The sequence below is a fragment of the Garra rufa genome, chromosome 18 (genome assembly GCF_049309525.1).
Source record: "Garra rufa chromosome 18, GarRuf1.0, whole genome shotgun sequence".
Lineage (NCBI taxonomy): Eukaryota > Metazoa > Chordata > Actinopteri > Cypriniformes > Cyprinidae > Garra > Garra rufa.
The window spans coordinates 16,724,649-16,737,149 of NC_133378.1; the positions used below are offsets into that span (position 1 = coordinate 16,724,649).

Below are 12,501 nucleotides of genomic sequence, written 5' to 3' on the forward strand. Positions count from 1 at the left end.
CTTTTAGAGTCATTTGAAGCATGTCCCCTTTGGGCAAGAACATAAAACATTTTAAAATCTTTTTCTTCAATGCCGCAGTGACTTTGTGAACCAGTGTAAAAACAGTGGACAGCCCCACACCAAAAAGACAACTGATTGTATGGTACTCACCAGGGAGAGCATCACTACAAAACAGTAACCAATCTACAGCGTGGTTAAAGGCACTTTCTCCAGTTAGTAGTCTTATATCTCAAGCTTAGCTCAACAAGTTGCACAACAAATGCAAACGTGGCATTCCAAAGGGCTCCCACCATTTTCTCAAAGTCTCACTGGTTTATATTGTTTCCTACTCTCTGCCATTTTTCTTTACAACGTGTTTCTGAAGTGACTGCCTTATTGTCACCAGATTTAGAATTAATGTAAATCTGAGTGTCATCTGCATAAAAAATAGTAATTAAGACAGTGTGGTCCTAAAAGCTGACCAAAGACAAAACTGTACATAATACAAAGGGGCCCAAAACTGAACCCTGAGGGATACCAAAATGAAATTAACCCATCTTAGACCTCTATCCACTCAGAGAGACAAACTACCAACAATGTGATATATAGGATCTCAACCAAATTAAAGCAGTTGCTGGGACACCAAATACAATTTCATGATGGGTGAATAACTGAGAGTGGTCAGCGGTGTCAAAATCAGAAGTCACTAACAAATCATTAGTGCCTTTAGAGCCATTTCAGTACTGTGGTAGACACACATCTGCTTTTTCCTGTTGATGTACATATAATGTTGGCCGTCTTTAATGAGTGCCTTCAGAAAAGAAAGTAGTTAATTGAAGACAGTAGCCATTTTCCATCATTGGGCCCGCCTGCCTTGATGATTAGAAATCTAGTTGACTAAATTCTGGTCTCAGTTTTGCTTATGAGAAAGTTAAAGATTCACAGGTAGGCTGGTGGGGAGTGTTGTTGTAGGGAAAACCACTGGAGGAAGATATAAAGCCCAATATTCCATCTTGCAAGAAGGTACAGTGCCCAGTGGACTGCACAATGTGCAGTTAAACCTCCCGTATTGACCATTTCCACTAGGATGGGCTGGGGTGGTTCGACTGCATGCAATGCCATACAACTCACACAACTGTTGAACAAGAGTGGTTTCTGTTCCTGGTCAGAGTGGATGCAAAATAACACCAAACTTGTAAAACCACTCATCCAGCACCTTTGCCATGATACAAGTATGTGCCAAAAAATTTTAACATCGAGGGAAAGTCCATTTATTTCAATAATTTGTTTCAAAAAGTGAAACTTGTATATCATATAAGTTCACTACACACAAAATGAAACATTTTAAACCTTTTTTTTATTTCAATTTTAATGATTATGGATTAAAGATAAAAAAAAAAATAAAAAAAATCCAGTATTTCACAAAATTAGAATATCATGACAAAGTTCAACATTGTAGGCTCCCTGTGTCCCAATCTAGTCAGCTAATTAACGCAAAACACCTGCAAAGATTTCCTCAGCCTTTAAATTGTCTCAGTCTGGCTTAGTAGGCTTCAGAATCATGGCGAAGACTGCTGACTTGACGGTTGTACAGAAGACCATCATTGACACCCTCCATAAGGAGGAAAAGTCTCAAAAGGCAATTGCAAAAGAAGCTGGATGCTCACAGAGCGCAGTATCAAGGCATATTAACAGAGTGTTAAGAGGAAGGGAAAAATGTGGCCGGAAAAGGTGCACAAGTGACAGGGATGACCATAGCCTTGAGAGGATTGTCAAGCAAGGGCGGTTCAGAAATCTGGGGGAGATTCATAAGGAGACTTGTGTCAGTGCATCAAGAACCACCACATACAGACTCTGCATGACATGGGCTACAGCTGGAGAAGTCCATGCGTCAAGCCACTCCTGAACCAAAAACAATGTCAGAAGCGTCTGTGCTGGGCTAAGGAGAAAAAGTACTAGTCTGTTGTCCAGTTGTCCCAAGTCCTGTTTTCAGATGAAAGTAAATTTTGCATTTCATTTGGAAATCAAGGTCCCAGAGTCTGGAGGAAGACTGGAGAGGTACAAAAGTCAAGCTGCTTAAAGTCCAGTGTGAAGTTTCCACAGTCAGTGATGGTTTGGGGAGCATGACATCTGCTGGTGTGGGTCCGTTGTCTTTTATCAAGTCCACAGTCAATGCAGCTGTCTACCAGGAAATTTTAGAGCACTTCATGCTTCCTGCTGCCGACAAGCTTTTTGGAGATGATGATTTTATTTTCCAGCAGGATTTGGCACCTGCCCACGAAGCCAAAACTACCAGTACCTGGTTTAATAGCCATGGAATAACTGTACTTGATTGGCCGGCAAACTCGCCTGACTCAAACCCCTGAAAATCTATGGGGTATTGTCAAAAGGAAGATGAGGGAACAGAGACCCCGAAATGCAAATGAGCTGAAGGCCAATATCAAAGCAACTTAGGCTGCATAACACCTCAACTGTGTCAAAGGCTGATCACCTCCATGCCACGCTGCTGGAATTAGTGCAAAAGGAGGCCCAACAAAGTACTGAGGACATAATACAGTACATTAACACACTTTTCAGAAGGCCAACATGTGTTTAAGATCATTTTTTTATTGGTCACATGAAATATTCTAATTTTGTGAAATACTGGATTTGGTTTTTATTTGTCTTTAATCCATAATCATCAAAATATTTCATTTTGTGTGTAGTGAACTAATATAACATACAAGTTTGACTATTTGAAACAAATTATTGAAAAAAAAATGTTTCCCTCGATATTCAAATTTTTTGGCACATACCTGTAGATGGTCTCTGGTCCTGGGTAGGCAAAGCCTTGGTGTACTTGGAAAACACATTTGCCATAAAAATAACATTCCCCATTCCATTCTGTAACAGCTTAATATGAAATCAAATGTTGTTTGATTAGGCCTTGAAGCTAACAAGTGGGCATTATATATGTATTTCATATCTGAACATCTGGCAATAGAACGACATTCACACTGTTGGCACCATCGGTTTATATCCACAGACATGTTTGGGCAAAAGCATTTTTTCCTCACCAACTCTATTGTATGTTCCCTGATGGTCATGCTGGACTTTAGAGATGCTGGAAGCAAGAGCTGGAGAAACTCCTCAACACAAAGGGAATGACGGCCACCTTCCTTCCACGCCGAGTACCCTAGTTTGAATTCTGCTCAAATTGTGTAACTTGAACATTATTAAAGTGCTACCATGTTTTGTCATAAATATTATTACAGTATGTCACAAAAGTGAGTACACCCCTCACATTTCAGAAACTATTTTATTATATCTTCTCAAAGGACAATACTATAGAAATTAAACTTGGATATATTTTATAGTCAATGTGCAGCTTGTATAGCAGTATAGATTTACTGTCCTCTGAAAATTACTCAACACTCAGCCATTATTGTCAAAATAGCTGGCAACAAAAGTGAGTACACCCTAAGTGAACTTGTCCAAAGTGTCAATATATTGTGTTAGCACCATTGTTTTCTGGCACTGCCTTAATCATTCTGGGCATGGGATTAACCAGAGCTGCAGGTTGTTGCTGGGATCCTCTTCCACTCCTCTATAATGACATCACAGAGCTGCTGGACGTTACACACATGGTGCTTCTCCTGACACCATCTGAGCCAAACAAGTATTTGTATAGTCTCATCAGACCACAGGACATGGTTCCAGTAATTCATGCTCTTGGACAGGTTGTCATCAGCAAACTGTTAGGCTTCCTTCTGGGACGACGCCTATGCAAACCGACTTGTTGCAGTGTGCGGCGTATGGTCTGACCACTGACAAGCTGCTCTTCTACTTCTGCAACCTTTAAAGCAATGCTGGCAGCACTCATGCATCTGTTTTTTGAAGCCAGGTTCTGCACCTGACGCACAGAACAAGTGCTCAACTTCATTAATCAACCCTTGTGAGGCCTGTTCCGAATGAAACCCATCTTGGAAAACCTCTGTATGACCTTGATCACTGTAGTGTAACTCGGTTTCAGGGTGTTACTGAACCTCTTATAGCCTTGGCCATCTTTGTGGAGAGCAACAATTCTAATTCTCAAATCCTCAGAGAGTTCTTTGCCATGAGATGCCATGTTGAACATCCAGTGGTCAGTATGAGAGAATTGTACTTAAGCACTTAATTTTAACTGCTCTAATACAAGATACACAACTTTGTATGGTCCTGTCAGGCAGACAAAAACATAAACATGATGAATAGGACATGTGGCGTTGCATGGTTAAACAACATACTGCTGTTATTACTTAGGGTGTACTCACTTTTGATGCCAGCTATTTTGACAATAATGGCTGTATGTTGAGTTATTTTCAGAGGACAGTAAATCTATACTGCTATACAAGCTGCACATTGACTACTCTAAAATATATCTAAGTTTAAATTCTATAGTATGGTCCCTTGAGAAGATATATTAAAATGGTTGCCGAAAGGGGTGTACTCACATTTGTGAGATACTTTATATCACAAATTTATTAAATCATCTTCAAATGTGATTCATTTTGCTACTTTGAGATGTTTATTTAAAGTGAATTCTTAGACAAATCTGGGATTTAGATCCCAAAGTTTGGTGACAGTGTTTGCATATCTCAAAGGATGAAGAGAAATGAAACAATATAATTTTATTTTGACCCCTTAAAGTTGACAGTCAACATTGTCTGAAGGTTAAGCATATCTTTTCGATAGTTGTAAAAAAAAAGTAAGAATCAGTGACCCATTTGTGGCGTTTAAACATTTTTACAAACCAGTAGTGTTCAGTGTTTGTTCAGAGTTTTATTTTTATTGCTTACTTATTTGCAATTCTGCAATAATATTGGTAACAAGAACAAAAAAGTATTGATGTTTAGTAATATACCTTTCATCCATTGTAGCAAATACATTTGACCACATTTTATAATACATTCACAATACTAGAAGTGCATACAGTATGATATCTATTATTTTAACAGTGATGTCACAAAAGAAAACACACATATTTCCTTTAAACACACAATGACACACATTTGATCATGCAATTAAAATGTTCATTTATATTTTATAGTTTCCTTACTTTCATGTATGTATGTATGTATGTATGTATATATATATATATATATATATATATATATATATATATATTCTCTCTCACTGGTTTTCATGTTTTATTGGTTCATTCCATAGATGTATTTGTTTTTTTTTTTACTGTACAAACTGTATTTTCTATGCCCTTACCCTAACCCAAACCCTACCCCTACACCTATTCCTCAGATAAAACTTTCTGCATTTTGTTGATTTTCAAAAAAAAAAAAATAAATAAATAAACTTCACACTGTATGATTTATTAGTTGTAAGGGAATACAAGGTACACACACGCACACACATACTGTAACTCTTTGAACACCATTTACTTAAACATAACACAGGACATGGGACAAGAAAAAAAAAAGTACATAGGAAAGAGTGGCACTGAACACTAGGCACAATCTGCTGTATCACCACACACAACAACCCTGAAGAGACAACCGCTTCACATAGAAACAAAGCAACCATCACAAGCGCATAACAGTGAAAGTTACACAGAACAGCCTGAAATATGGATCAGGCCCCAATCTTAAAGATTATTTGTTCCCTTGCACCTCAGGTCCCTGTCTGAATGCCTGAACACAACCTGTCAGGTGTGTGAATGCTTTAAGCTTTCATAGTTATTTTAGTTTGCCTGCACTAATTTTGGTCCCACTGCAACACCATTACAGTCAAGAATGTACTGCAAGCAACCTTGTGGAGGAGCTTTCTGTGGTGGGACGTTCTTTGCTTCAACCACAGCATCCTTCTCAACAGCATTCTGAAAGAAACAAACACATCTGCTCATACAAGTGACCTTCACAACAGAGATGTACAGTGGCATGCAAAAGTTTGGGAATCCCTTGCAGAATCTTTGAAAATATGAATAATTTTACCAAAATACGAAAGATCATACAAAATGCATGTTATTTTTTTATTTAGTACTGTCCTGAGTAAGATATTTTACATAAAATATGTTTACATATAGTCCACAAGACAAAATAAATAGCTGATTTTTTTTTTTTTTTTTTTTTTTTTTTTTTTGTAGTGGTTGTTCAGGAGTCCCTTGTTTGTTCTGAACAGTTAAACTGAGTGCTGTTCTTCAGAAAAGTCCACCAGGTCCTGCAGATTCTTCAGTTCCCTCTCAGTCATTCACTCTGACGTTACATCGAGTGACGTTTTGGGATCATACTTGGGAGACCTATCACCTCTGAGCTAAAGAGAAAATGCCAATGAATATTGGCGAGTGGAATTTGCATGCCTAGCCACTCCCCTGTACATACGGGTATATAAGATAGCGGCATGCATTCACTCACTCAGATTTCTACTTCAGGGTCATTGCCTCCTGAAGAGAAGAGAAGTTCTTTGCTGTGTAGCCGGCTCTTCTGCAAAGAAGCCGGTCTTTGCAATCCAGTGAGGTCTGCCCTGAGTGCACGCACGTGCGTTTCTTTCCTGAGCAAATTTCTAACACGGTCGACAAAGATACTCTCTCGGGATGTCTTTTCGACCATGTGTCTCTGGATGCGGTATTTTCCTGACTTCCGTAGATGGACACGAACGCTGCTTGCCTGCTGAAATTCCTCCCCTTTGGCCTGTCCCTGTCTCCTCGCGTCTTTACCAAATTCACGGAGGGTGCCTTAGCCCCATTTTGGGAGCAGGGCATCTACATCTCGATGACTGGCTCATAATAGCTCACTCTCGAGATTTGTTGTAAAAGCACAGGGACCTGGTGCTCCAGCACCTTAGCCATCTGGGGCTTCGGGTCAACTGGGAGAAGAGCAAGCTTTCCCCTGTGCAGAGCATCTCTTTTCTCGATATGGTCAACATGACAGCGCGCCTCACAAACGAGCGTGCGCAGTTGGTGCTGAACTGCCTGAAACTCTTCAGGCACAGAACTGCGGTCCCTCTCAAAATCTACCAAAGGCTCTTGGGGTATATGACAGCCATAGCCGCAATCACACTGCTTGGTTTGCTCCATATAAGATAACTTCAGTGCTGGCTACACGACCGAATCCCGAGGTGGGCATGGCACCGTGGCACACTTCAGGTTTGTGTCTCACTCTGGAATGTCGCTGCCTCTTCAGCCATTGGTCAGACCCTGCTTTCCTACGGGCCGGGGTGCCCCTAGGACAGGTGTTGAGGCATGTAGTAGTCAACACAGACACCTCCATGACAGGCTGGGCAGGCAGCCTCGGGGTCCTGGACAGGACATCGACTGCAGTGGCATTTCAATTGCCTCGAGTTGCTAGCAGTGTTCCTTGCTCTGCGCCGACTCGATGCTGCGAGCCAGACACATGCTAGTCCGCACGGACAATACAGCGACTGTAGCGTATATCAATTGCCAGGGGGGTCTACGCCCCCGACGCATGTCACAACTCGCCTGCCATCTCCTCCTCTGGAGTCAGATGTGGCTTAAATTACTGTGCACTGTTCACATTCCAGGAGAGCTCAATCATGCAGCTGATGTGCTCTCACGACATATCACCTTTCCTGGAGAATGGCGACTCCATCTCCAGGCGGTCCAGCTTATCTAGAGTCAATTTGGGGAGGCTCAGCTAGATCTGTTTGCCTCCCAGGAATCCTCACATTGACAGCTCTTCTACTCTCTGACCGAGGCAGAGACGCGCTGACACACAGCTGGCCCCATCATCTCCTCAAGTATGCTTTTCCCCCAGTGAGCCTGGTTGCCGACCTCCTCGCGACAGCTCCTCCCTGGAAGATTTCCCCTGAGGAAGGACCTTCTTTCTCAAGGGATGGGCACTAGTGATGGGTCGTTCTTGAACGATTCGTTCATTTTGAACGAATCTTTAATGTGACTCGAGAAGAACGAGTCGTCTCCGGGGAGATTCGTTCAGTCGCGCATGCGCAATTGCGCAACTATAAACGAACGACTCAAACCCGAAAGACTCGAGAGATGAACTAATCAATTCTGTTTCCGGCTGAGACAGCATAGGTTAAGCGTATGGGGCTATCACGTGATGAACGAACGACTCAAACCCGAAAGACTCGAGAGATGAACTAATCAATTCTGTTTCCGGCTCAGGCAGCATAGGTTAAGCGTATGAGGCTGTCACGTGATGAACGAACGACTCAAACCCGAAAGACTCGAGACATGAACTAATCAATTCTGTTTCCGGCTCAGGCAGCATAGGTAAAGCTTATGGGGCTGTCACGTGATGAACGAACGACTCAAACCCGAAAGACTCGAGAGATGAACTAATCAATTCTGTTTCCGGCTCAGGCAGCATAGGTTAAGCGTATGGGGCTGTCACGTGATGAACGAACGACTCAAACCCGAAGACTCGAGAAATGAACTAATCAATTCTGTTTCCGGCTCAGGCAGCATAGGTAAGCGTAGGCAGCGTAGGTATAGCGTATGTAAAGCGTCACGTGATGAACGAACGACTCAAACCCGGACAGATAGAGGTGAGGGAGCTAATCATAGACTGAAGACAAAGGTAAACAATGAATTAATCTTTTCTGTTTTTAATAGCATTATAGTTTTGTCTTGTTTGTAGTGTGATCAACGTTTGTATAAGCAGTACATGTGTTTTTTAATTATATTTTGGTAAATGAACGAAATGAACGAAATGGCTCGAAAAAAGATTCGTTCATTTTGCTGAACGAGACTCAAAGATCTGAGTCGGTAAAATGATCCGAACTTCCCATCACTAATGGGCACCCACTGGCACCCACATCTCGATCTATGGAACCTACATTTGTGGCTTCTGGACAGCACACTGTAGACCTCACTGGCCTTCCCCAGGCCATGATAGACAATATCACTCAGGCTAGGGCCCCCTTCACGAGGCAGGCCTACGCTCTAAGGTGGGGTCTGTTTGTTGATTGGTGTTCCTCTGCCGAGAGGACCCACAGAGAGAGCACAGTTGGAGTGGTGCTTTTCTTTTTGTCGAAGAAAGTTGGAGCGGAAGCTGTCCCCCTCCACTTTGAAAGTGTATGTGGCAGCAATTGCATATCTAGATGTAACCTAGACGTTTTCCAGCATCTTTAGCATATTTGAACCCATTCCAGCAGTGACTGTATGATATTGAAATCCATCTTTACACACTGAGGACAATTGATGGACTCAAACACAACTATTAAAAAAAGGTTCAAACATTCAGTGATGCTCCCGAAGGAAACACGATGCAATAATTTCAGGTATTTTTGTCTTTTGGACTATATATACACATTATTTGTGTAAAAAGTTCTTACTCAGGACAGTACTAAATAAAAAATAACATGCATTTTGTATGATCTCTCTCATTTTGTTACAATTATTCACATTTTCACAGATTCTGCAAAGGGTTCCCAAACTTTCGCATACCACTGTATTTAGCTTCACCATCCGAGCTGCTGAAATGCTCATACTGCATGTTCTAAATCAAACATAAAAATTAAAGGTAAAATTGTGTTCTTGATTTTTTCCTTTACAATGCATTGTTACATCATCTACCTTTCTTGGGTGAATAGCAGTTGGTCTTTTGGGATTTTGTGCCATAACATGATTCATTTTGGCAATGACCATGTCGGCTATTAGCTGCTGGTCTTCGGCCTGGTGTTCCCCCACTAGTGGCATAGATGAACCCATAACCTAATCAAATAAAACACACGTATTTGTAATATAACATACAGAGTAGAACACACTGGTTGAATTTGTAGAAGACACTCTGCAACATCTTTATACGTCACATCTATACAACTAGCATACCTCAGTAATGTAATCTTTTCCATCTTTTCCATGAATGGCTTTAACAGCACAAATTTCGAGGCCTCCAAATATTTCACTGCAGGTGTTAACCCAAAGCTTATACCTGCAGAACAACATAACTTGCTGAGTCACGTTTGAAGCCTTTTTGCTTACCTGAAGATGTGCCGTTATTGTTTGGGTTACCTGTCTGTCATAGCCACCTGTTCCACCATGGCAGTGCCAGTGTTGGACTTCCAGTTACCTGAGACGGACGTCCTCCTATGAAACGAGGAGCATTCTTCATCTGTCAAGAACAGCATTTAGCTAAATCTGAGATGTGTTGAGAAACTCACAGAATAGCATCGTTACTCACATGTACGCTTTGTAATCATTCCCTATTTTCTGGATCCTGATGTCATATTTGGCTTCGATGAAAGGTTCACACGTGCTGTAGGTCTGAGTGATGGCCACCACACTAGCTATGTCCTGAAACTTTGTGTGGTTCTCCACTTTCACCTTGACAACACATATAATTAGATTACATGCTTAACTATATGAACACGCATCCCTTCATTTACAGCCATTGTTTTACATTAAACATTACCTTCCCCACACCAGAGTGAGCGTGCCCGATTTTCACCACAACAGGAAACGCTGGCATAGTCACCTGGTTTGATTTTCCACAAAAAGAGTATTGCTTTATTTAACTATCCAGATATAGTCAGCATTGGAAGAAAATGTGTTTATGGTTTATGTTTAGCTCTTACCATTTCTTTATAGTTGGGATAGAACGTCTGTTCAATTAATGGGAATTTCTCCTGTCCGAGTTTCTTGCATGTGTTGATCAGACATGCAAACTGCAGATAAGTTCAAAGAGATTAGGTTTGAGCAGATATATATGAAATGTTATGTCATTCTCAAACTTACTGCCCAGGGTTTGTCACAGAGGTTGTAAATGGACTCCAGGGTGTTGATGCTGGGAATACCAGCATACTGCAGTCCAATGATTAAGTTACGGAAGTCTTCATTCTCTGTCATGCTGAAAGCATGTTGCCGGATCAGGACAAAGTCAGGCTTAAATGACCTGTAGGGACATATATCACACACATATAGACAAAAGTCATTAGATCTCATGGAATTCTACTGCAGGGCCACAGAAGAAAGGATCTCTATGATAGTAAAAGGCTGTATTATGGCATGTATTGTGGAGATAAAGGCACTGAAACAAACCTTATTGCATAGATGGATATTCAAGATACAGTGCCTTACAAAAGTATTGTCACCTCTTGATTGTTTTTCACATTTTGTTGTTAAAATTCTTTATTTACTTTTTCCCACATCAATCTACACTGCATATACCATAATGACAAAGCACAAAACAGGTTTTGAACATCTTCGCAAATTTTTAAAAAATAAAAACACTTAAATGAACTTAAAATGATTCCATTGCATACATGCATTTGAGTACCCATACCAAAAAGAAATATACTTAAGTAAAGTTCAAGTATATTTTTAAGTTTAGTAGTTATGTAGCAAGTCTACAAATATCAATGTACTAGTAGTATACTTTTAAGTGTACTATTTCAAAACTAATTGGGACTAAATTGGCCCACTTTCTAGTATATAAAATTATACTTTTAAGTATAACAGTAGTAAACTTTGAGTACACAACAAGTTTGCATCTATGTTCCCTTTCGAAGGGAACTCTCACTGCGTCCTCTAGAGGGCGCTTTAGGGGAATGCCGCAGCGTGACTTGTGTCTGAAGAATACATAGAAAAACTACATGAAATGGCCGGTGACAGTGTATGACGTCACCGCGGCGCGAACGTCGCTGCCGCTGCGTCACTACCGGGCGACCACAGCATAAAGAGGCGCCGGTGCAACACAACACATCTTCGTTGTCTTCAGCTTCTTTTTGTCTAAGAGTGCATGTAAAATCTCTCACCGGAGCTTTTAATTATGGCTCGCCTGTGACGTGTGTGGTTAAGGGCAAGCGGGCTTTCATCTCCCGGGGGAGTTTGTTACGCGAGGGAATTAAATGCGATCGCTGCATTTATTCCCTGTCTCTTGTGAGAACAGCTTCGCTCTGATACCTGCAATTTTCACTCGGCCCGAGCTGTGTGTGTATGGTGAGAAGCAAGCAAAATCTGCTCTTGAGGGAGTGGAATGCAATCGTTGCATTCATTGCTTGTTTGTTATGAGAGGCACGCTCTCATACCCACTTTCACAAGCTTGCGTGGTGAATAGCAGCGCGGCCAGCTCTTAAGAGAACTGATGTGCTCATCACGTTGCATTCGCAAAGGAGGGAGGTGAGTTTAAAAAAAAAAACCTGCTCTGTACTTTCGACTATGACTGTGGCCTTTTGTCTATTTAGATCTGTCTTCGACTTATCTACTTTGACGTCATGGCCACTTTTGGCCTTCAGGTCCCCACTACAAAACTACCTTAGGCTACGGTCCTTTTTCCTGGTAAGCTCTTATAAAATTCCCTTTGTAGAAAGTTCCTGAACCCCCCTGGCTGAGTCTCCAACGAGTACCCCTCCCTCTGGTCTCTGGCTACGGTTATGGTGGTGTTCGTTCTCCAACACTTCGATCCAGAATGGACACCTACAGAACAGGTTTCCCCCCTTCAGTGGTTAAACATAGGAACTTTCCTGTTTATACTCTTGGTGTCAAACACCTCAAACCATCCCCTTTAAAGCCTGAGGGCAGGGGAAGTATCTGGTGCAGTTTTGGATTCACCTGAAGTGTTGATGCCCCCTTTT

The 12,501-nt window shown here is 41.4% G+C and overlaps 1 protein-coding gene across 1 annotated transcript in view; it reads right to left on the reverse strand.

Moving 5' to 3' along the window:
* Positions 1–4,759: 4,759 nt before the first annotated feature.
* syn2a (synapsin IIa) overlaps positions 4,760–12,501 on the reverse strand; it is a 30,360-nt gene continuing 22,618 nt past the window's right edge. The window contains exons 4-11 of the mRNA XM_073823075.1: positions 10,664–10,820; positions 10,504–10,593; positions 10,341–10,403; positions 10,110–10,252; positions 9,941–10,015; positions 9,758–9,860; positions 9,503–9,640; positions 4,760–5,827 (exon numbers count right to left, since the gene is read on the reverse strand). Coding sequence (XP_073679176.1) covers positions 5,693–5,827; positions 9,503–9,640; positions 9,758–9,860; positions 9,941–10,015; positions 10,110–10,252; positions 10,341–10,403; positions 10,504–10,593; positions 10,664–10,820 — 904 coding nt within the window. The 3' untranslated portion in view covers positions 4,760–5,692. The remainder of the gene's footprint in view (positions 5,828–9,502; positions 9,641–9,757; positions 9,861–9,940; positions 10,016–10,109; positions 10,253–10,340; positions 10,404–10,503; positions 10,594–10,663; positions 10,821–12,501) is intronic.